The sequence below is a fragment of the Pinus tabuliformis genome, chromosome 2_1, assembly GCF_031772625.1.
Source record: "Pinus tabuliformis cultivar Carrire ecotype Pingquan chromosome 2_1, CPIR1, whole genome shotgun sequence".
Lineage (NCBI taxonomy): Eukaryota > Viridiplantae > Streptophyta > Pinopsida > Pinales > Pinaceae > Pinus > Pinus tabuliformis.
Window position 1 is genome coordinate 880,205,911 of NC_142299.1, and position 25,258 is coordinate 880,231,168.

A 25,258-nucleotide genomic window follows, 5' to 3' on the forward strand; every position below is an offset into this window, starting at 1 on the left:
CAATATGCAGTAGCAGTGTATTGCTAGAGCACATTCCTCGCTAAGAGGGACTGTTGATTTTGGGTAGCATCGGATGTGCTCTAAGCCTCAAATTATGCAGGGAGGCTTGGGCACAGGTATTCCAAAGAAACAAGAAAGCTTTTTAGGAAATTCCACCCAGAAGTGATTTTATTAAAATAATTAATATTTTTAAAGGGGTTCCTAAGTCTAAACTTAGGAATATTAAAATATTAATGGGTATTAACCTAATCAGGGGTGAAACTTCTAGAAAAAGCCACGAATCAAGCCAAAACGATCTGAGCCTTTGATTATGGTTTAATCTAGGCCATTGGTTGTCCAATGGGAAGATATAAGAAGGGGCTTGAGGGTCATTTGGAAAACACACAGTGAGATTGAGAAAATCGATTTTCTGAAGTGAGAATTTCTCAAGAGGAAAATCGATTGAGGAGATCTTGCAGCAGAGGTGCAGTGAGAATCCAGGAGAAGGAATTCTGGGGAGTACAAGGCAGAGGGAGAATAGAAAGACGTCTAGAGGAAGGTTGACGCTAGCCCACACAGTGCTGATGCAGAGGCAGCACAGTCCTTGAGGGAAAGTCGAGTTCCTGCTAAGGGAAGTCGAAATGTAGTTGCCGAAAGCCAGGGTGTGAGTCTGGAAGGAAAAAGGTCGATTTCTCAGCCAGCAAAGGATCTAGAGGAGAGGTAGCCTAATACCCAGGAGGGGTGATGCAAAAATTGCCAAGGGTGACACAGTTCTGCGAGAGGCCACACAAAGCCTCCAGAGAAGCATGATCAGTCATTGATTCTCCAGTGATAGGGTGAGATCATTTCACCTTGTCTTTTGTTCAGTATTCTCTCTATATCGAATTTCTAGTTGAGGATCCTAAAATTGTACTCAGAATTTCTCTTGCATAATAATAAAACCCTCAGAGTTGTTGCATTGGTTTTCCCGCATTGGTTTTTTCCAAGGACGTTTTGTCCAAAAATAATTGCGTCCTATGTGTTGTATTTTTCTTTCTTGCTCAGTATTTTGTTTCTGTGTATATGTTAATTAAGTGAAGGTTGCAGATGTATTTGCTTCGATATTTACCGTAGAACACAGTAAATAACTTGCATGAATTAACAAGTAGGAGAAGTAACATCAGTTTGCTGCAGTAGGGATTCCGGCTTAGGAATTTTCACATATCTTCAGACTTCCAATCCTATCTAGGACAAAAGGGACTTAAGAGTGGAGACTAAAAGGACCAGGCATGGCCAACTATAATATGTCTAGGATACCATAATACATAGTCATAACATGCCCTACAAGGCTTTTGACACACATCCCTTTGGTCTTACAATGGTGTTGTCAAAAAAAGAAATGGCTATAAGTACTCCTGCTGAAATGAGGTGATAGGTACCACCCTCAGAATGAGGGCAAGTGCCCAGGGGATTTCCTTGGGAAATATTACTTGAAAAGAAAAACAAACAAACAAACAAAAACACTAGTCTCTTCCCATTAAAATCGCATTGGTGTCTTTTATATAGAACCTACTCTCGCACACACCTCCAAAATATGCAACACATTTTTTTAAACTATAGGTATGGCATCTAGGCTTCTAATAGGTGAGAAATCCAAATTTCAGCACTATTTTTGTTGAAAATGTAGCAAGTAAAGGTATTTTCGCTTGTGCCTTAGCTAATGAAGACCTTGATTTGTCCTTTTCCCAGTATGAGTGTGAGTTCATGAGTTAGACTTCAGTTGGGATGAGTTTATTTACAATTTAATGGAATAATCATCAAGATTTCATGCGTAGAGTTGGAGCTTCAATTACGTGGAGTCTTCTTCAGTTTGACTACAGAATGAGGTGGCAATTACAAGTTTAGTTAGAGCCAGTTAGTCTTCAATCTTCATTGAAGGAAGAACGAGTTAAGACTCCAAGTGTTGATCGGAGAGAGAAAGAGTATCACTCTGAATTAACGCGCTATTAGAACTCGACTTCTAAAATTGAATTGGGCCCTCCTTGCATGCTCGAATTGGGTCTATAAAGAGGAGGACGAAGGCACATAAATTACAAGAGTTTGTGAGATCTTCTTTGATTGTGTAGTGCGCAGAATTGAGAGCGTGTGTCCCAAGAAATAGGAGATCACAAGTGTGTAAGGGTTTAGGAGATTGTGCGTGGACTTGAGGAAACTTATGTCCAAAGAAATCGGCGACCACAAGTGTGCAAGAAAATAGGAGGATTTGCACTACAAAATAGGAGTTAGGCTTGCGCTAGGAAATAGGAGGAATTGTGCAAGAATTTAGGAGGCTTCTGGTGCACAAAGATCAAGGTGCAGGGATCAGGGAGTACAAGGGCAATTCAAGGCCATTTAGAAAGGAAAAATTGCATGCTAGAGGGTCAAGGTCAAGCAGTGATCAAGGCAGGCTGAGATCAATTGTATCAGTTGAGATTAGTGATAAAAAGCATAACGCTTTCTCAAAGACAGATTGCTTTATAAGAGATCCAATTGCTTAAGAACAATCAAAAAAATACCACAACAAAGAAAGAGCTCTTCCCACTTGGATTTCCTGGATAAACAAGCATGTCTATTTGTGTGATTGTGTTTTTATCTCTCGATTATTTTCCGTTGCTTATCAATTGTTAAGAAACTCTATAACTTGGTGAAAGTAAATTTAGTTTTAGTTTGCAGTTGCCTTGTTTTCAATTATCCATCTAAGTAGTTGCAAAGTTTCAAGGAAAATTAACAATTTCCTCGCTGCTAATAGGTTATAGTCTAAATTTCTTCAGCAAAAGCGGCATTTTCTCTTTGCCATTCACAAGGGCTTTACAAAAGTAGACCATGTTCTTCACAACACGCAAGTCATGGGTCTCTGGCATATAGTCGCAATAATTGTTGCCCTTGCTACAAGTTTGTTAACTGTAAAATCAAAACACACATCTTCTACAATGACATGTTGTTTGGTATGTTGCTTAAGAGATCCAATTGCTTAAGAACAATCAATAAAATACCACAACAAAGAAAGAGCTCTTCCCACTTGGATTTCCTGGATAAACAAGCATGTCTATTTGTGTGATTGTGTTTTTATCTCTCGATTATTTTCCATTGCTTATCAATTGTTAAGAAACTCTATAACTTGGTGAAAGTAAATTTAGTTTTAGTTTGTAGTTGCCTTGTTTTCAATTATCCATCTAAGTAGTTGCAAAGTTTCAAGGAAAATTAACAATTTCCTAGCTGCTAATAGGTTATAGTCTAAATTTCTTCAACAAAAGCGGCATTTTCTCTTTGCCATTCACAAGGGCTTTACAAAAGTAGACCATGTTCTTCACAACACGCAAGTCATGGGTCTCTGGCATATAGTCGCAATAATTGTTGCCCTTGCTACAAGTTTGTTAACTATAAAATCAAAACACTCATCTTCTACAATGACATGTTGTTTGGTATTTTGCTTTGTGAAACTTCAATTCTATGCCTTCCTCAGATACATCTTCAAAACATTCTAAAATATCTTTCAAATATTTTTCATCATTTTTAATGTATATTCTTGTAATCTTTTAATCTTTTAACTTGACTTTCTTCTCTCAATGGAGATATATCGTCTCTTGTCTCCTCGCGGTTTTGCCAAAACCAAATAAGCCCTTTCTCTAATCTTGTCAAACATTTGTTTGCCCTACAATTGGGTTGTGTTATGATACCATATTGGATTTTATATGGGTACATACACAATAGTCACAAATATATTTAGAGAGCATTAAATGTACAATATATTAATGTTGCAGCTAAGGGTATCTTTTAGTGGTGAATTATCATGAATTGTCTAATTTTTGGTATTTTTTCAAAAAATAAATTTACCAATTGGTAACTTATTGAAAAGTTAATCTATCCATAGATTAATAATATTAACAAAAATTTACAAGGATTAATGGGAGATTGTATGTTTTTTATTGAATATTCCCATACACATGCATGATTTTCCCTGATTACATAATAAATTAACTTCCAAGGTTGGTTATGGTGTTTTAACCATAGTATTAAAAACTGGAACTGGTGACCGGACTGGTCCACCTAATAAACCGGGTTTCAAAACGGAACCGGTCAAGTCGGGACTGGTTAGATCTCAATCAACCGGTTTTAAAAAAACAAATCAAATAATTAATTTTTAATGAAAAAAAAAACTATTTTTAATATTTAAAACCATGATTCCAAACCAATAGACACAAAATATACAAAGTTTGCTCATATATATACCATGTATAGGTGAATATATCAAAATGGCACCAAGTGCAATACATATCAGCAACAAAAAATATATAATCAATGAGGCTCTAAATGGCCTTTACAGTCCAAAAACAAAGCCTACAAGCTATGGGGCCACTTGCCTACTACAAGTCTCCATATATGATATTAGTGATCAACATTATCACTTGAAAGTTGAAACTTTTCATCATGATCAAACTCAGTTGGTTGAGTCTCGACTCCCAAACTTTGCAACTGCTTGAGTCACAAACTTCTCTACTGGCACAGTGACTTGATTCTCAAACTTTTGAAGGTATTCTGCCCTAATATGCCCTATTACTTCATTTGGTGCTCCACATGGCTTTACATGGCCTCCTATCCCAACCAAGTGTTGGGTGAACCTATTAATCCCCCCTCCTTCAATAGATTTTTGGCAATATTTGTAAATCCTTTTGCCATCAATCATATCACAATGAGCCCATGAAGTATCCTTGGCTTTTGGAGGCATGGTGGCTACTACTTAGCTCAAACTCTTCGTTGTTCCACTACTCCAACAAAAAAATCAACACTCTCCAAGCTCACAATGAAGCTCACATAAACTCTAAATGAGATGTGTGAGGCAGATGAGAGGGAGGACTTCCTTTTATTGGCTTGGAGGGATTGTTTTTGGAGGGAAACAACCCTTATTTTCCCTCCAAACAACCTCACAAGCCTCTAAGAATGCCTTTGGTGGGTCCGTGATTGCCCTGGCAATGAACCGGTCGGTTTATGACAGAACCAACCGATTTATGGGAAAACTAGCTGATTTCGTCATAAACTAGTCGGTTTATGCTTGGTTTGTCTAAAAAAAGGGCGAATAAGGGTTATTGAAGGGTTCAGTTGGTTTGGCAAATGAACCAGCCGGTTTGATCGGTTCCCTGTTCTAACCAGTTAGTTTTTAATACTATGGTTTTACCAACATGACCCCTATTTACAACATCTAACATTACACCGATTCCCAAGCATAAAGAAAAGACATTGCAACATTTCAAAAAAGATATTACCTTGATCACATGTCATTAACTATATGTAGCCCAGCAAGTTAGCTCAAATGGTTGAGTGCCTTGAACTTCCTATAGGATGTCTCAGGGTCATTCCCTCAAGTTGGCTAGTCTGTGCTAACAGATTTCCACCGAGTACCAACCATGAAATGTGTGGAATGTCCAGCAATCCCCAAAATGTTTTCCTTGGAAAGAAAAATGTCACTAACTACGAATATACCCTAACAAATACATACATACATATGACTCTTGAAGGTTGTTGCAGTGCTAATTCTTCAACATTAGGAAGCAACATAACCAAGCAAGCAGCACCAACTACAAACGTGAAATAGCATCCACAAACAGCTAATTGTGAATTGCAAGAACATGATTGATTTGCCAAAATCTCTAATGCCTCAATTTATCTAATTATAAAAGTTAAGTAGAATGTCACCCACTACCTCATCTAAAGCTTTGTTGGGTTCCTAAGGGCATTGTTTTTCCAAGGATTCGTTGACAACAGTATCTGCATATTGCAGGAGCAGTCACACACCTATTTCAAGTATTGTTTGTGTTAAATGAAGTTAGAGGAGAAAGGTTCACCAAGATTTAGCAGGTACACTAAATTTGGCAGAGACCCACAAGTGGGGCCAAGGCACAAATTTACTTTTTCTATTTATTCATTGACTTAGGAAGATTTACATTTTCCTATAGTCAAGAATTAGAACGATCTCAATTACCCAAGGAGATATAATCTCAGCTCTTCATGGCAATGGTGGGCCCAAATCGACTTCTAAGAAGGAAAAGGGTGCAAAACTTGATTATTACCAGTGTTCCACGGGGTCGCGTACCCCCACCTGGGGGTCGAGTTTCCTAGCTCCCTCACGCTCCGGGGACTTGGGGATGAGAAGGGGTCGTTTCCCCATGCTCCCAAAAAACAGGGTACGCGAGCAAACTTGAAAGGGGTCGTTTCCTCCATTTTTGGGGTCGTTTCCTAGGTGAAAGGGGTCTTAATGGGTCTTGAGGGGTCGTTTCAGGGGGGGTCTTGAGGGGTTGTTTCCCTAGAAAAAATTTGCAAATATTTTTATGAAACAAAAAAATCGTAATTTTTAATATTTGTTGACCGACCAGGAAGGGTTTATATTATGTTCATTTCACATTTCATTTTTGTCTGCTCCTTCGTTGAATGGAATGTTGCCGCCATCACTAAGCAGCCTTTTGTCTGCACCTTCGTTGAACGGATTACCTTGAGCAATTATACTCATTTATCTTTTGATACGTTCTTATGTTATTTTGACTCTATAAAATTAAAAAATTTGACTCTTGATGTATCAAACTTGACTTTTATAATTTTATTTCAATATTCAGTATTCAATGTTCATAGTTGGAAGTGGAAGATCAATATGGTTTGAAGTTTAGACTTTAAAAGTTTAAACATTTATAATTTTATAATTTATTTTCATTATGCATTGTTAATAAGTTAGTAGACTAGTAGTTACACTATACAGTTACAAACTTACATGTATGATGTATGATTATAATTTATATGATAACAATATCAATGATCATGCTTTTCACTTTAAATTTGTTTCAGTTATATGATTCATTGATTTATATTTTATATTTATAAGTTTTTAAGACCCCGATGTCCCCCCACGTTTCCTAAAAATTAGTGGGGAGCTTTTGCATAGGCTGCTCCTGCGTATCCCCGCTCCCTCGCCTCCTCGTCCCGAAAACTTGGTGGAACATTGATTATTACACACTAGAGATCTTAGTGTTCAACTCAGCAAACAAGATGAGAGTTGTGTTCAGTTACTAGGGTTTCAAATCAGCGAGTTAGAGGGAGAAAGAGAAGTCAATTCAACCTTAGATCACTTCCATCCTAAGTCGCTTGACACAAGGACACAGGACACATAGGACATAAAAATACAAGTATCTGACACATGACATGATGACCCCCTGGAACAAGACACAAAGGACAAATTATATATTATATATTAAAAATATATAATATATATTAAAAAAAATTAAAAATAGTGAATTACATATAAAATATCAAATATATAAAACATTTGGATGATGATGTTGATTTGGGGTAGCATCGGATGTGCTCTAGCCATGAAATTTGGTGGAGAGGTTGGGGCACATGAGATCTCCAATACCCAGAAAGGGTTTGGGCAGTTTCTAAACAGATCAAGGGATATTAAAATAATCAATATTTTTAATGGAATCCCTAAGTCTAAACTTAGGGAAAATAAAATATTAATGTGTATTAATATGAATCTGTGTTAGAATGGTCCAAAAGACATGGATCAAGCCAAATCTAATCTTAGTCGTTGATCCTATAATCTTGACCATTGATATGTCAACACGAAAAGTATAAGAGGAGGCTTGAGGGTCACTTGGAGAACACACCAGTGTGATCAGTCATTCTATTCTCTAGAGCGGGGTTTGCTACGAGAGATAGAATTAGTGATCGGGAAATGCAGTTGAGGGGCATTTGAGTACAGAGAGGCAAAGATAATGTCAGGAGAGCAGCGCAGTAGCCAAGGAGAGTGACGCAGAGCCAGCCAAGGCCACACAAAGGCAGTTGAGAGCTGCGCAAAGCCTCACAGAGGCCAGTGTTGCTGACACAAAAGGTCAGAGGGTTGACGCGGGGCCTCCCAGGGCTGACGCAAACCAGAGAGAGGCTGACGCTGGGGTTTCTGGGGCAGATTGGTGCTGAGTAGCTGCCGGAAGGATTATCCGAGGTTTCAGCCAGGAGATTTGTCAGAAACTGAGAGGTATTACTGCCAAGGAAATTCTCTGTTGGGTAGGCTAGTTTTGGCACCCAGATTGTACTCTGATATTGCTTAATAAAAAAACCCTCAAATCGCTGCACTAGTTTTCCCACATTGGGTTTTTCCAAGGACATTAGTCCAAAAATAATGGTGTCATATGGTGTGTTTGTTTCTGTTTCTTTTAGTTGTTGATCTGTAATATGTTGAGCATGCACTAGTGTTTATTTTCAGTATTTACATTGTAAATAACTTGTTAAGGAAAATAACAAGTAGGTAGGAATAAATCAAATAAAGTGCATGGAGGGTTTCTAACTAAGTAAACTTAGAAACTTCAACATGGTATCAGAGCGTGATTGCAAATCACAGGAGGACTAAAGGACATCAGCCGAGCGGAGCAATAGCAGCAGAAAACAGTTGTCCCGAGGTGACAGAAGTTGTTTCTAGCAAAGCAACAACAAGGAAGGGTGACGCAGTGCCTGCGTCATCAAGGGTGAGCCGGGAAGAGGCAGCGCAGAGGCTAAGGAAGGCAAAAGAAGCCTCACGTAGAGCCACGCAGTAGCTGGGAGGGCTGACGCAGTTGGCTGAGGAGGTTGGGTTGCTGGTGCCAGGATTGCGCAGAGCCTAGGAGCTCTCACCTTCAGGTTGTTGGGGTTTAGAAGGCTGCGGGAATATTGCAGAGTGGAGCTGGTGAGGTATTGTAGTCAGAACAGTACCTGACAGAGCAAGGCCAAAGGAGTTGCAACCAAGGGTTTCTAGCCGAGGAACCCAGATCAGTGGTGCGGTTGCACAAGACGATCAGAGTAGGGGGCATCTTGACAATAGCAGAAGGATTTCCAGGAGGGAAATCAGGACTCAGAGGGAGTCCAAAAGAGAACTTCCAGATGGGAAGTAGAGACTCAGAGGAGTCGAACAGAGAACTTCCAGGAAGGAAGTAGAGGAGCATCATGGCACTACATCGAGTAAGAGACTAGGATAGACTGGATGGAGCATCGAAATTCACAGTCTGGAAGGCCAGAATATTATCCGTACTTGACAGGAATCACGTCAAGAACTTTGCCTTAAAGGTAATAGCTATCCCAGTAGACCCCAATGATAATGACAAGTACGAGGAGGCGATGGCAAGGGCCAAGAGCATTATCCTTGACAGGGTCAAGGATCATGTAGTACCACACAGAACCAACAAGGAAACGGCAATTGAGATGTGGGAGGCTCTCAAGAAGTTGTACCAACATACTTTTGTGCATAGAAGAATGCTGCTTGAGAATCAGTTGAGGTCGTATCAGATGAAGAAGGGAGAACTGATTGACAACTTCCTCAGAGGACTGAATGAGATCCGAGATCAGTTGACTGCTATAGAGGCGACACCGGATCAGGAGTTGATGGTGAGGACAACGTTGAATGCTATCTCAAAAGACTGGGAGGTGTTCGTCCAGAGTATACTGGGCAGAGGGACTCTCCCACCTTGGGACAAGATGTGGGCAGCTCTTCGCCAGGAAGAGATCAGACGGCAGTCGAAGATGGGCAGCGGCAGCAAGGGGATCAAATTCAAACAGGAGGAGGAAGATGTAACCCTAGCATTTGAGGGAAAGCAGGAGAAGCAGAGAAGAAATATCTCTCCAAGATCAAGTGCTTCCACTGTGGGGAATTGGGTCACTATGCGACCCAGTGTCCAAGGGAGAAGAGTAAGGGAGAGTCTTCCGAGACTAAGGCAGCGCCAGCACGGGCAGAGAAGGAAGTTTTGACAGACGATGACTATGCCATGAGTGCAAACGCACCACTTGAGCAGAAGTGGGGAGACATCGAGCTGTAGTCAAGCGGACTAAAGGCGATTAGGGGTAGGATCCTCAAGGTACCCAGCCTCTTGGATTAGACCTTGCTACAGGAGCCCCAAAGAGGAGTAGCAGGACTGGTTGATGTGGGTAGATACGGATGCAGATGGATTCCCAGGACAGCGCGAGGCTAGCGGGCTGCAACAGTGTGAGAGGCACGGGAGTGTTGCACCAGTGCAGGATGGCACAGAGAGGTGTTCAACAGTGCGAGATGCATCGAATTGTTGCAGCAACGCAAAGGTCAGAGAGGGAGCACTTGTCAACGGCAGAGGGAGCTTCAGCATCAGTGGGTGTCTCTAGCCCAACAGGGAGGTCAGATTGGGAGATCAATTACTTACTTCTCAGTAACTGAGTTGCAGTGCAGCGATGGGCAACACGATGTGATGAGAGGAGGTGCAATGCGAATGCAGTGTTGGGAGAAAGGACGAGCAGCAGCACGAATGCAGAGGGAGTTGTCGTACAGATGCAGCAGTGGTAGTGGCAAAACCATGCACAGCAGTACAGGATGCAGCAGTGCAGAGGATGTTGGGTAGGAAAGCCTAGCATCAGCATAGGTACCGATACTGGATGATCAAAGTAATACTCATTGAGGAGTATTGTTAGAGCACAGTCCTCGCTAAGAGGGAGTGTTGATTTTGGGTAGCAATATATGTGCTCTAGCCACGAAATTTGGTGGAGAGGTTGGGGCACATGAGATCTCCAATACCCAGAAAGGGTTTGGGCAGATTCTAAACAGATCAGGAGATATTAAAATAATTAATATTTTTAATGGAGTCCTTAAGTCTAAACTTAGGGAAAATAAAATATTAATGTGTATTAATATGAATCTGTGTTAGAATGGTCCAAAAGACATGGATCAATCCAGATCTAATCTTAGCTGTTGATTAGGGACTTAATCTCGGCCGTTGATATGTCAACAGAAAAAGTATAAGAGGAGACTTGAGGGTCACTTAGAGAACACACCAGAGTGATCAGTGATTCTATTCTCTAGAGCAGGGTTTGCTAAGAGAGATAGAATTAGTAATCGGGAGATGCAGCTGAGGGGCATTTGAGTACAGAGAGGCAGATATAGTGCCAGGAGAGCAGCGCAGTAACCAAGGAAAGTGACGCAGAGCCAGCAATGGCTCACACAGAGGCAGCCAAGAGCTGCGCGGCGCCTCAGAGATGCCAGTGTTGCTGACGCAGAGGGCCAGAGAGCTGATGCAGGGCCTCCCAGGGCTGACGTAGACCCATCCGGGGTGACGCAAGGCCAGCGTGAGGCAGAGAGGGGCTGACGCAATCCAAAGAGGGGCTAACGCGGTCCAGAGAGAGGCTGACACTGGGGTTTTTGAGGCAGATTAGTGCTGAGTAGCTGCCGGAAGGATTATCCGGGGTTTCAGCCAAGAGATTTGTCAAAAACTGAGAGGTATTACTACCAAGGAAATTCTCTGTTGGGTAGGCCAGTTTCGGCACACAGATTGTACTCTGATATTGCTTAATAAGAAAACCCTCAGATAGCTGCACTGGTTTTCCCACATTGGGTTTTTCCGGGGACATTAGTCCAAAAATAATGGTGTCATATGGTGTGTTTGTTTCTGTTTCTTTTAGTTGCTGATCTGTAATATGGTGAACATGCACTAGTGTTTATTTTCAGTGTTTACATTGTAAGTAACTTGTTAAGGAAAATAACAAGTAGGTAGGAATAAATCAGATGAAGTGCATGGAGGGTTTCTAACTAAGTAAACTTAGAAACTTCAATAGATGATGATACAAATTCAATACACAACTAATGCATATAACCAAAATAGCATTGAGTGCAAATGTAATCCAACACTAAAACAAAAATACATCAACAAAGAGGCCCTAAACGGCTTGTATAGTCCAAAAAAAAATCAAGTGATAACAAATAACTAGTATTATATATCATCGAAATCATTACCTATATTGGGATCCTCATCATCAACATCACCCTATAAGCATTAAACTAAGATAGAAAAAGCTTAACATGTCAAATAAAGATTTTGTTTGAGTGATTGGTACATTTTTACTATGGTCATGATAGCGGAGTTCAACAATCAATGCCACCAATATCAAGGTACATAGAGGGCTTGATCCTCTTAATTAAATGCTAGTTCCATACCCTCATACATGACAAACTGCAATGGAAACGTTGTAATCCCCCCAATCCTGAAATCCTGAAAACTGTTAAGTCTATTAGATTTTGAGTGGGATCTAAAATTCTACTTTCTCCATATGAAATCCAATGAGGTTGAAACCACTCTCAAAGATCCAGAGTCATTTCATGGTAATGTTAAGAATTTAAGTAAAAGGATGAAAAGTAACATTCTCCTTTATATTTCATTTTCATCCTTTTACTTTAAGAATTTAACATTACCATTAATGACATTAGTAGGGCTTCGACAAATCCATTTCCCATCACTTGGAATCCCTTCTAACATTGCTTAATTGCCCTTAGTTGCACTTCAAAACCTTCGAGAGCTCCAAAATTGTGACTGAAATGCTTACGAATGACGCAATAAATCAATTTCAGGACTTTTTTCACAAGAAACGTATCCAGATTTTGGGACACCAGTAGGGTTCGTGTCCTACGAATAAGACATGAGTCAAACATGTGTCAAGCTTGAATCAGGTCGAACATGCAAGATTAGCAACACGTGGGGGGGAGGGATGTGTCCAGTGACTTAGCTTCCAACCATTCGCAAACTTCTTCCAGGTGTTGAATTCAATGTGCAGACGGGGTCATGCAGGTCGTACGAGTTTGTCCAGGGTGCAAAAGAGAGGTTGATTTGGTGAGAAGTGCGCAAATCATTAGCACAAAGGGTTAGCCAACGGAAAAAAAGTTTTCACTCACAATTGTAATCCTCTTTCTGAAGATTTGTTGAGCAGAATAATAAAAACACCAAGATTGTAGGTTTCCCCAATTGGGGTTTCTAGGGTAAATTTGTTGTCTATGGTTTTCTAGTGTGTTTGTCTTCATTTGTTCATATTTCCGCTGCATGATAGTTAATAAACTCAATATATTTGTGGGTTGAAGTCAAAGTTCGGATTTCAACTCTTTACTTAGTAAAAATTCACAGATTGGATAGCTGGATTTTAAAGAAAAATAACACTGTATCATAGCCACGTCTCTGAGTGAAGACCAGCACCCATGTTTTCGACCTTGGGAACATATTAAAACACAGAAGGAAGACGCAGTACATCTGGAGGGTTGCACTATGGTTTCTAGCAATGCAACCTAGGGTTTTGACCCACAAAGCACAATTTTTACCAATCAAACCAGCATGCTAGGGATCCTGAAGAGTTCAACTAGCAAAATATTTTACTAAGGTTTGAAACCAAAGCATAGTTTGGAAGGAGCAGCATTTTTTTCTCATGGAAGGAGAGGATTATTGTGGTACTAGAGGAGCAAGGTGTGAAGGAGTATGAGGAGAACCCACCAGCCACACCAATTGACCCATGCAGTTGACTCAGCATAATACGAATGATGCTAGAGCCAGAAGGATCATTCTTGAAGGAGTCAAATACCATATTGTGCAACATCTTTCCGGCAAGAAGACTGCCAAAGAAATGTGGACAGCCATTTTGAATCTCTAATAGGGCTCAAGTGGGGCCAGAAAACTTATGCTCAAAGACAAACTAAGAAACATTCGAATGGGCAAATTTGAGTCTATAATCTCTTATCTCACTAGGTTCACCTAGGTGAAGGATGAGTTGGCTAGTGTGGGGGAGACAGTAGCTGCAGCATATATGGTGAGCCTTGCACTATTAGGGCTTCACAAATCATGGGATACCTTCCAGGACGCAGTGAGTGGAAGAGAGAAGCTTTCAGACTGGGAGCAATTGTGGGGTGACTACGTTAAGGAGGAAATACGAAGGCAAGCTATATCTAGAGCTCATGATAAGCATGAGGACAAGGAGAACTTTGCCTCAGCTGGCAAAGGGAGCAAGGCCAAAAGCAAGAAGAGTGCGGGAAGGATCGAGTCCAACTCCAAACATAAGGAAGAGAAGAAGGATCTCAGCAAAATAAAATGCTTCCGGTCATCAGTTTGGACACTATGCCACCAAGTGTCCTCAAAGGAAGAACAGGTCCAAGAAGGACCAATTGGCAGCTTTGGCAGAGGTGGCTGAGTTCAATTCCAAGTTTGAGGAGGAGTTCTCACTCATAGCTTGCATCGCAAGCTCAGTAGCCAGCAGCGTATGGTACATTGACAGTGGAGCATCCAGCCATATGACTGGGAACAAGGAATATTTCAGCCAGTTGATGGAAAAGGACATGTAGTTTCACATTGAGCTAGGAGATGATGGCAGGTACTTGACCAAGGGCGTGGGTACTGTCAAATTTGAGAGGGAGTCTGGTAACCCTCTTCATCTCAAGGATGTCCTCTATGTTCCAGGTCTTAAAAAGAACCTTGTTTCAGTTTCAACCCTAGAGGACAAGGGTTATGAGGTCATTTTCAGTAGAGGAAAGGCCTACCTCAAGCCCTTAAATTCTGGAGCTATGAAGCAGATTGGAGTGATGGTTAAAACCTTTACAAGCTACAGCTTGAGACAATTGTGGCCTTGCATAGCAAAGAAGGCCATGAGCAAGGTTGAGACCTTGGGGAGCTATGGCACAAGCATATGGGACATTTACACCATGGAGCATTGAAAATCCTCAAGGAGATGGCCACAAGGTTGCCACAATGCAACATGGACCAACAAGATGTGTGCAAGGGCGGCACACTTGGCAAGCATGCCAAGACGTCCTTTCCCAATAGTGAAAAACGAGCCAAGGGCATCTTGGACTTGGTTCATTCGGATGTATGTGGTCCATTCTCTTCTCCATCATTCATTGGATACAAATACTACGTCACATCCATTGATAACCATTTGAGGAAGACATGGATCTTCTTTGTGGAGAAGAAAAACGAGGTATTCTCGAAGTTCCAAGAGTTCAAAGCATTGGTGGAGAACTAAACAAGATAGAAGGCCAAAGCACTGAGATCAGATAACAGAGGGGAGTACATCTCCAACGCCTTCAAGGGTTTATGTGCCAAGGAGGGCATAAGGAGGGAGCTCACCACACCCCATAACCCTCACCAAAATGGAGTGGCAAAGTGCAAGAATAGGAGTATTGTTGGAGCAGCCAAGGCCATGTTCCATGATCAGGGACTGCCATTATTCCTTTAGGCAGAGGCATGCAACACTGTAGTCTATCTAAAGAATAGGAGTCCACATAAGGTGCTTCAACGACTTACACCAGAGTCAAGAAGCCAGGCTTTTCTCACTTCCAGATTTTTGGCAATTTGGTTTATTGCCACGTGCCTCCAGAGAGCCGGAGGAAGTTGGAGCCTATAGAAAAAAAAAGGATTTTTGTGGGATATAGTGAGACTTCCAAGGCATATAGGGCAAACGTGCCAGCATTGATGAAGACAGCTATCAAGTGTGATGTCAAGTTTGAGGAGAAAAGGGCTCTCAGCAAGTCATTAGAGCATGAGCACGCTAGAACACAGGTGGAAGAGCTCCAGGCTCCTAAGCAAGAGGCTCAACTAGCTCCTCAAACCACGTCATAGCCAATTGTTCGGCAAGTTGTACAGTAGTCAATTGAGAAGGCAACGCAAGAGCAAGAGGTGAGAGAAGAGCGAGCATGGCCCAATCCAACAGTGACACCTAGCACAGGCAGAAGGAAGCCAAGGTGGGTTGATCAATTGATTCAAGAGGCTCGGGACAAGGTTGGGGCACCCAACTCTATATTCAGGCAAAGCAAACAGCCACAGAGATACTCACATTTTATGGCATTGATCACTAAGGCCATAGACACAAAGCCTTCTAGCTGCAAGGAGACAACCTCTCAGCAGGTTTGTTGTGATGCTATGGTGGAGTACTCTTCCATCATGCAGAACGACTTCTGGGAGATTGTGCCAAGACCGGAGGGTAGATCTATGATTGGATCTAGGTGGGTCTACAAGATTAAGCATGGTGCTGACGGGAACGTGGAGAAGTGCAAGGCTAGATTCGTAGCCAAAGGGTTATCTCAGGTGGAGGGCATTGACTACGACAAGACTTTTGCACCCATGACCCACTATTTGTCCATTAGTACCATTATAACACTTACGGTGCAAATGGGTTGGAAGATCCACCAAATGGACGTGAAGATTGTCTTCCTTAACGATGTGGTTGAGGAAGAGATTTGCATTGAGCAGCCAAAGGGGTTTGAGGCACATGGTAGGGAGACGCATATGTTCAGGCTCAAGAGAGCTCTATATGGGCTCAAGCAAGCCCTGCGAGCGTGGTCCTCTTGCATTGACAATTATCTTCTTGGAATGGGCTTCACCAAGAGTGAAGCTAACCCTAACCTGTACTATATTATGGATGGGGGCCAACCACTCATTCTTGTGTTTTACGTAGATGATCTCATACAGGCAAGGGACGAAAAGCTCATCAGTGACTACAAGAAGGATCTTGCAACAGAGTTTGACATGAAGGATATAGTGCTCATGCATTATTTCCTTGGGTTGGAGGTTTAGTAGGGAGATAGACATATTTTCTTAGGATAGGACAAGTACACTCTGGAGCAGTGTTGCGGGGGAGCACCCCCCCCTCTCGATCCTGCTCCCAATCCGTGCTCCGGGCGGGAGCGACTCGGGAGCGGGTTGGGAGCGCGCTCCCGGCGAGAGCGACTAGGGAGCGGGTCGGGAGCGCGCTCCCGTAAAAAAGATTTGCGCTCCCTGCCTATTTCCAGAGCGAAGCAGGGAGCGTCGCTCTTGTCGCTCAGGGAGCGGTCAGGGAGCGATCACTCCTGACCGCTCTCAGGTTATAAAAATCGCTCTCGGAGCGACGAAAACATCCACCAGGAGCAGACCGCATAGTACAACCAACAAAAAAAAAAAAAAATTGGGCAGAGAAGTTTAAAAAAAAATGGTTTTTTTGGAAATAAAAGGAGGTAGGGAGGGAGGGAGGGAGGAAGGGTTTCATTTCATCATTGTGAGAGAGAGTGAGATTGATATTGAGAGAGGGTGAGAGTGAGGAGCAAGGAGAGAGTGAGAGAGAGCAAGGAGAGACCAAGAGAGACCAAGGAGAGAGTGAGGAGCAAGGAGAGAGCAAGAGAGTGAGAGAGCAAGAGAAAGCAAGGAGCAAGGGGAGATTGAAGAGCTTGCAAGGGGAGATTGGACGACAAAAAGGTAGACTCTACAATATTGAATAGAGTGTCTAGCAATTTTTTTTTAATGTTTATTAAATTATTCCTAAATAAATAAATAAATTTTTCTCTATTTCCCATTCCATTTTTTTAAATTTTGCAGATTCAAAACTTCAAATTTCAAACATCATGGTTATATTTCTTGGCATTTTCTTCTTCTTGGTTCCTTTTTTGGTTAGTATGGTGCTGGAGAGTAAAAAAAGGAGGGTTGAAATTGAAAATGAAGAAGGGGATGAAGAAGGGGGGCATAGTGGATTTGATGAAAAACCTGGTGAGGAGGAGCTCGAGGAGAGTGAACATGAGTCAGCTCAAAAAGCTAAACAAGACCAAACCCCATTGTGGAAATATGTTAACAGGCCTAAAGCAGGGAAAGGGGGTGGAACCACTAAATTTCATTGCCCCCATTGCAACAATAATTACACAGGTTCATACACGTGCCAAAAAACACCTCTGCAGGAAAATGCCATGGGATGGAGATAAACAAATAGGAATCAAAACTTGTACAGGTGTGTCAGCAACAGATAAAGCTAAATACATAAGGGAAGAGAAGGAAGCCCAATACAAATCTAAAAAATCAAAGGGTTTCTTTGAACCAAGCTCACAATCACATGCACAAAGAACTCCTTTAGGATCCTCCCAAGGCAATGGATATGGAGGCACAGGGTCACCAGGTTTAAGGCGTAGAACCATATCAGATTTCCTTGATGAAGAGTGTAGGAATGATGTGGATTCAAAAGTTTACAGGTTTCTCTATGCATGTGGGATACCATTCAATGTTCTTTGCTCACCTTATTAGCACGAAATGGTTTCTGCCATAAATGATGCCCCTAAAGGATACAAGAGCCCTGGGTATGACAAGGCAAGAACCGTTGGACTTTGATCATGAAAAAGAAAAAATATCACATTCTTTGAATAGAATGACAAGTTCTTGGACTGACCATGGGGTGTCCATTGTATCTGATGGATGGACAAATGTAAAAGGCATGCCATTGATAAATGTTCTTGTTGTGTCTGTTAGTGGTGCCATCTTTCTTTCAGCATATGATTACTCAGACAAGTTCAAGTCCGCCATTCAAGACCGCCATCCAAGTCATCACTGATAATGCTCCTAATTGTAGGGCAGCGGGAGCAATTATTGAGGATAAATACCCCAACATATTTTGGTTTGGGTGTTTGGTTCACACAATGAACCTTTTGATGCATGATATTGTTAAGAACAAAAACGAACAATACAAATGGATTGGTGATTTGTACAAGAAAGGCAAACAAATGATAAAATTTATTACAAATCATAGCAATACCCATGGCCTTTTCCGTAGTCACTCAAAATTGGAGTTGTTGAAGATTGCTAGGACTAGAATTGGTAGCTATTACCTCACCTTCAGGCACCTTTTGAAGGTAAGAGAGTCATTGGCTAGCATGGTATCAAGTCCACACTGGCAAGTATTAAAGGAAAGGGCTACAAATGCAGCTGACAGGGAAGGTTTTGAACAGGTGGAGGAGGCCGTTCTTGATGGTATGTTTTGGGCACATGTGAGGCAAGTATTGGATTTCACCAAGCCCATTTATCACATGATTCGGTTTGCAGATACTGATAAACCAGTGATTGGCAAGGTGTATGAGCAGATGGATACCATGTTGGGGTAAATAAAAGATATTGTTCATAATAATGATCCCAACTTGTACAAACTGATTCACGATTGTGTGTGTGTCCGGTGGGATAAACTTAATGTTCCACTACATTGCTTGGCGTATATCCTTACGCCAAAATACTACTCTATATCTTGGTTGGGCCAACCGGCACCAGGGGATGGGTTTAGGGCCAAACCCCATATAGATGAAGAGGTATCTACAGGATATTTGGAAGCATTAGAAAAGTTGATACCTGACAAGGAGGAATGTGCTAGTGTGCGTCTTGAAATAGGCAGATACTTCAGTTGCACTGGTTTGTTTGGTACCTTTCATGCAATGGAAGATAGAGACAAATTTGATGCTCTCACATGGTGGGAATCATATGGCGGCCATGGACTTTTGCCAAAATTGGCAAAAAAAATTCTCTCACAGGTTGTAAATACTTCTTCTGCAGAGAGGTGTTGGAGCACCTACAGCTTCATACATAATGTGAAAAGAAACAGACTCAATGAAAACCGGGCAGAAAGCTTGGTTTATGTGCACTACAACTTGAGGTTGTTGAGTCATTACTGTGATCGGGCTTATGAGGATCCAACATATAAAATTTGGGACAACCACCCAGAGGATGATAATTTGGAGGATGGCACTATACATCTTGAAGAACTGGAAGCGGAACTTATAAGAGAGGAAGATGAAGCAACAACCATGCCACCTCCACCATCCAGTAGCAGTGCTCGAGTTCCGAGTCTTGTTCCTTTGTTGTCACCGCCTCCATCTACACCCTCATGTGGAGAGCATGTGGCTTCTGGTTCTGGTCGTCGGTCTATGCGGGAGACTCCTAGAAGACCACCACGACCTGCTCATACATTAGACACTTCTTGTGGCAAGGGCCACATGTAGTAGTAGATAATAGATTTACAGTTTACTTGTCTTTTCTAGTTTCTATTAGTTTTCATAACTGTTGAGTCTTGAATCTTTCATATCATAATGATATTTTTTGCAAACAATATATCACTGTGACAATTTAAGTTTGAAGTTTGAATTTGGCAATTATAACTCATTGGTAATGATTCTGAATTATGAATATGATGCTTCGTGAAAGTTGTTTCATTTCATTTCATAATTCATTTTATAACATTTCATTTCAGGTTAGATATATTTCTTGTAATGCTTACAAGTACAACTTTGGTGATCAATGATGATAAATGTTATATATTGAATTTTCAATTTTGAAAGCTTGAAGTTGAAACTTTAAGATTGATGAATCATGAATCATGATTCACGACTACGAGACCCAATATGTTGTATGTTACTAACTTGTGGACGTCGTTGATGAAGAATCAAGATTATAACTTCTAGATGATTGATGATATATGGTTGATGGTTCAATGATCAATCTATGTTTTTTTATGTTTTTTATATCTAATTCATCATTCTACATGTTTTTGTTGACATATATGTATCAAAATATAAAAAATATATATATATATATATATATATATTACATAAAAATCGCTCCAGGATTCACTCCCAAACCGGGAGCTTTTGAAAATGTCGCTCCCGCTCCCAAGTAACACTGCTCTGGAGATTCTCAACAGATTCCACATGCCAGATTGCAAGCCCATGGTCGCGCCTCTAGTGACAAACTGGAGGAAGGTAGACACTAGCAGAGCAGAGAGTTTATGCCACTCTCTACGGGCATCTTATAGGGTCATTGATGTATCTGGTGAACACACAACCAGACATTTGCTATGTAGTGAACCAGTAAAGTCAGTTCATGGTAGAACCTACTAGAGTACATCGGGTTGTTGCTAAACATATCCTTAGGTACCTCATAGGCAAAGTGGATTATGGGATGATATAAAAACAAGTTGATGGAATGGAGCTGGAAGGCTTCACAGATGCAGATTGGGCAGGGGGTTCCATAGACAAGAAGAGTACTTCAAGTTGCACCTTCAGTGTTAGGTCAGCAGTTGTTTCCCAGTTCAGCAAGAAACAGAGATAAGTGGCACTGAGCTCAACCGAGGCTGAATACGTCTGCCAGCATGGCAGCCTGAGAGGCCATCTGATTGAGGAAGTTGCTTGTTGGGATTTTCAGTCAGAGGTTGAAGCCTACAGTCATACACTGTGACAATCAGAGTTGCATTAAGCTCTCTGACAATCCAGTGTTCCATGACCGCTCCAAGCACATCGAGATCAGGTACCACCATATCAGAGACTGTGTTTAGAGGGGCAAGATCAGACTTCAGTACATTTAGACAGCAGAGCAGACAGTGGACATATTGAGCAAAGTTTTGCCTAGATGGAGCTTTTTTGTCCATTTCAGGGACAAATTGAGTGAACTTCAGAACACCTTCCTCTCTAAGAGGGAGTGTTAATAGGAGTTTGAGTAGGAAGGGTTCAGCCAGATTTCGTAGGTGCACTAAATTTGGCAGAGGGACCCACAAGTGGGGCCAAGGCGCAGATTTACTTTTTCTATTTATTCATTGACTTAGGAAAATTTGAATTTTCCTATAGTCAAGAATTAGAGCGATCTCAACAGTCAAAAGAGATTTAATCTCATCCCTTCGTGGCAGTGGTGAGCCCGGGTCGACTTCTAAGAGGGAAAAGGGTGCAGAATTTTATTATTACGCACTAGAGATCTTTGTGTTCAGCTCAGCAAACAAGAAGAGAGTTCTGTTCAGTTACTAGGATTTCAGATCAGCGAGTTAGAGGAAGAAGAGAGGCCAATTCAGTCTTAGATCACTTCCAGCCATTCGCAAACTTCTTCCAGGGGCCGTACAAGTTCATACAGGGCGCAGAAGAGAGGCCGAGTTGGTGAGAAGTGTGCAGATCATTAGCACAGAGGGTTAGCCAGCTGCCTCACAATTGTAATCCTCTTTCTGAAGATTTTCTGAGCAGAATAATAAATATTAAAAACACCAAGATTGCAGGTTTTCCCCAGTTGGGGTTTCCTAGGTAAATTTGCTGTGTATTGTTTTCTGGTGTGTTTATCTTCATTTGTTCCTTATTTCTACTGCATGATAGTTAGTAAACTTAGTATATTTGTGGGTTAAAGTTAAAGTTCAGATTTCAGCTTTTTACTTGGTAAAAATTCACATAGCTGAGTTTTGAAGAAAACTACAGTCTGACAGTTATGACAGGAGCAAGTGAACAGCTAAGAAATGATGGAAAACAATACAGTATCAGCATGTATGACAGCAGAACTATTGACAGTCCTTGCAGGGCTTCATGTGGCACCTTTAAGGAGAAATTTGTCATGTCAGGCCTGAAGAAGCAAAACATGAACTAACGTAGCACAGTGTAGTATTGTCACAGGTCTGCAATCGTGAAAAATGCCTAGGATGCAGGCCAGCCACTAATTTAGCGCAAGGAAGCACACAGTTTTGAGTACCCGTGATGTACATATATGTCATCGCCTCATGAAAAGAAGACTTGTAGCATTGATGATCACTTCCCATCAGTATGAGGGTGATAAAAAATCTGTTCCAGCAGATTGTAAAGGCTGAGGGTGTCTGACCTCAGAGCTATGATAGGAGCACTATCACTTTAAAAAAATCAGATCATGATAATACTTGTTTTATATATATGTATGTATGTATGTATGCACATGACCAGAGCTTGAATGAAGTTGAGGCCAACCTATGTTAAAGGTTAGGGCCAACTATCTTGGGTGAATTCAAATGCATGGTAAACAGGGCCAACCGTCAAATTGAGCCCTAGAGCCGACTTGCATTTGTGGTGGTTTTGAAAAAAGTATAACAGGCAGCTTTAACTTAGCGACCTTAACAAAGTTTGGGGCACCCTTTGGAGAGTTCTAAAAAATGATTAAGGGGTATTTATTGATTTATCTCCTTTTGTCCACGTGCTCCTATGGAAGAAGACTTGGAACAGTGATTATGAAAGGAAGTTAGCTGTTTGGTGGCCCTTGAAGGTTAGCATACCAACATTGTAGCCACGCATGTCCACATGAAAGGTGACTTGGGGTCTTCATTGTATATCTTGTTTTGAGGAGTAGCCCTTATCGAGGACTCTTTGTGGTGATTTAAGAGATTATGTGTCCCTTTATATGAAAATTTGGAAGCTACAGTGGGGCTGCAGAATCCCCCTTGCCTGCTCTGGAGAGTTTTTGGAGCTTGTGTGTACCTTGGATGTTACGATGAAAGTATGGATTCGTGTGCCCACTTTGGAGGGTTTGGATGGCAGGATTCAAGCTTGCTTGAAGAGGATATGCAATTGAAAGGCCTTTGGACACTGGAGACTGCACCAAAAGCCCCTTTTTGCCCCCCCTTTATTGGAGATGGGTCACTCTTGTGGGCTTATGCTCCTTGATCATTGAACATGTGGCACAATTACCCTTATTTTATGTAATTTAGAATATTCAATTGCTGAAGAGGGCCTTTTGCCCCTCCATAGGTTAGAATAAGGGATTTTAGCTTAGAAAAATATTATTTTAATGTGAGGGAAGTTGAACGCCTCCTCTATAAATATAGATACACTTCCTCTCATTTTCTCATGGCTGGATTTGGGGGAGGAATGTCTTAGGAGGTCTGAAATTTCTGTGATTTTTCTGTCTTGCAATTTGGCTGTGGATGGATAAGTTGAGTTACTTTTCTTAGATGGAATTGTGATGTGATGTGATCTTTTTTCATGGATTCTTATGGTGGATCTTGGATGATGCATGTTGAAGTTAGTTTATTTGCTTTATCTTGCTATTGTGTTCAATGGGATAAATGTTCACATGATAAATTAGTTTATTTGCTTCATTGTTCCATGTTGAGCAAAAACCCATATTCCAAGTATTTGAGAATTGGTGAGGTGACAGTGGCCCCCTTAGTTTATTTGCTTCATTGTTCCATGTTGAGGTGCTGGTGGCCCCCTCTGAGGTGCAGCGGGTTTTGCACTTGATCTTTCATACTATCTCAAAAAGTGCAAGATTTTGCTGTAACATAGAGAATATCTTTTTTAACAAAGCCATTTCATACTTGGGGCACCATAATAGCCCAAATTTAATTATGCTGAAAGTCCTAAACTAATTAATTTTCATTTAAACGTCAAGGTATCAAAATAGTAATGTCAAACAAAATATAGTAGACAACAAGCTGACACAATCTATTCAGCAAAGAAAGCCCCTTATTTTCATCGATATTTTTAAGATGCCTATTCTCATTTAGAAAGGTTGATGCTCATTTGTCTAGACAAAGCAAAGTTATGACAGACATTTTGATATATTCTCTATTGAATAAATCCAAAACATATTGGACTTGCTTGGGTTTCCACTATATCAATAAATGCATAAAGTTCTCTCACCTGAAATAATTGACTCATCGATTCCAAGCTCCTTGACAGTTCTATTTAAAAAGCAAAGTTCACAAATTCAATCAGCAATGCATTTTCATTGTATCCTATCATATAAAAACACCTTTGTGAGCAAACCAGCAATTTCTAAGGATAAAATTAAAAATACTGACCTTAAATGTAGCTCCTTTACGAAGTCTAACTCCTTAATTTTAGGAACCATTGCTATACCACAGGTGACTGCTCTCTCCCCAGCCTAGAAAATGAAAAATACAAGTGACCTTGAGTATTTGTAAAAGGATAGCATGAATTAAAAAACCGGGATAAATTCCAATGAGATGTAAGCAACATAATAAAATGCATCTCAAATACCACAAAAATGGATGAAGGCTAACTCCCTAGATGCCAGTGCTCAGGTCAGGATATTTATCTACAATGTACATCAATATTCTTTTTTTTTACTTTTGAAAAAACTTAAAGAACCATTAATCTATGAAGCGAATAATGTAAGGAGTCAGGACTTTCACTCTTTTGTAGTCATTAATGCCTAATAACATTACCAAGCATAGAGAAAATGAAAAGGTTGCAATCCAAAAATTCCATCCTGCTTCATAATACGTGTATGAGTTCACAGCCTTCAAAGCTGATCTCTCAATAAAGCCTTAAGCTTGAATAGGATTATTATAAGATATATTGACTCTCTTGAACTCTGTAAATCGAATATGCTAGCACTCCTCATGATTCCTCTACTATGTAGAAAAGGGTAATCCACATGTTGATGCCTTGGACCGCTGATATATGGGTATTAGATATATTCTCTGATGTGCATTAATGAAATATAAGACAGATTTTTTCCAAAACAAGTAAGGTTGCAAGAATCTTGGCCAATCCAGGTATTAACATGAACAGTTCAAAGAGTTAAAGACCTTTATTTCAGACCCCGAAAGAATGGTATCAGAAACTGAGAAACAGATTAAATAGTCTCTCCCAGTAGTAGGAAGTAACTTCCCTTTCAGGTATAAAGGCTTCCTCCAAGGGAACTTTGTTACATGTCACAGCCATTAGTCCATGTGTTAGAATTAAGCTGTAAAATAACTACAATACATTTAGCTCCATAAGAATGACTGTCACAGAATCTTGGGTCCTGACTCCTACTAACTGGAAAAAGCTATTGCTAGTCATTGTCCCGTATTATTAGTTATATTTGCAGGTTTTCCAACCACAGATTCATAATAGAATTTCTAAGTTGCATGATACAGGGGAATGAGTATGCACTAAAAGCATGACCCCCAAAATTTGGAAACAGGG

At 40.9% G+C, this 25,258-nt stretch overlaps 1 protein-coding gene across 2 annotated transcripts in view; it reads right to left on the minus strand.

The window, feature by feature from the left end:
* LOC149203468 (aspartokinase 1, chloroplastic-like) overlaps positions 1–25,258 on the minus strand; it is a 107,244-nt gene that overhangs the window by 30,018 nt on the left and 51,968 nt on the right. For both annotated transcript variants that reach the window (XM_089403448.1, XM_089403449.1), the window contains exons 3-4: positions 24,124–24,206; positions 23,963–24,003 (exon numbers count right to left, since the gene is read on the minus strand). In XM_089403448.1, coding sequence (XP_089259574.1) covers positions 23,963–24,003; positions 24,124–24,206 — 124 coding nt within the window. The remainder of the gene's footprint in view (positions 1–23,962; positions 24,004–24,123; positions 24,207–25,258) is intronic.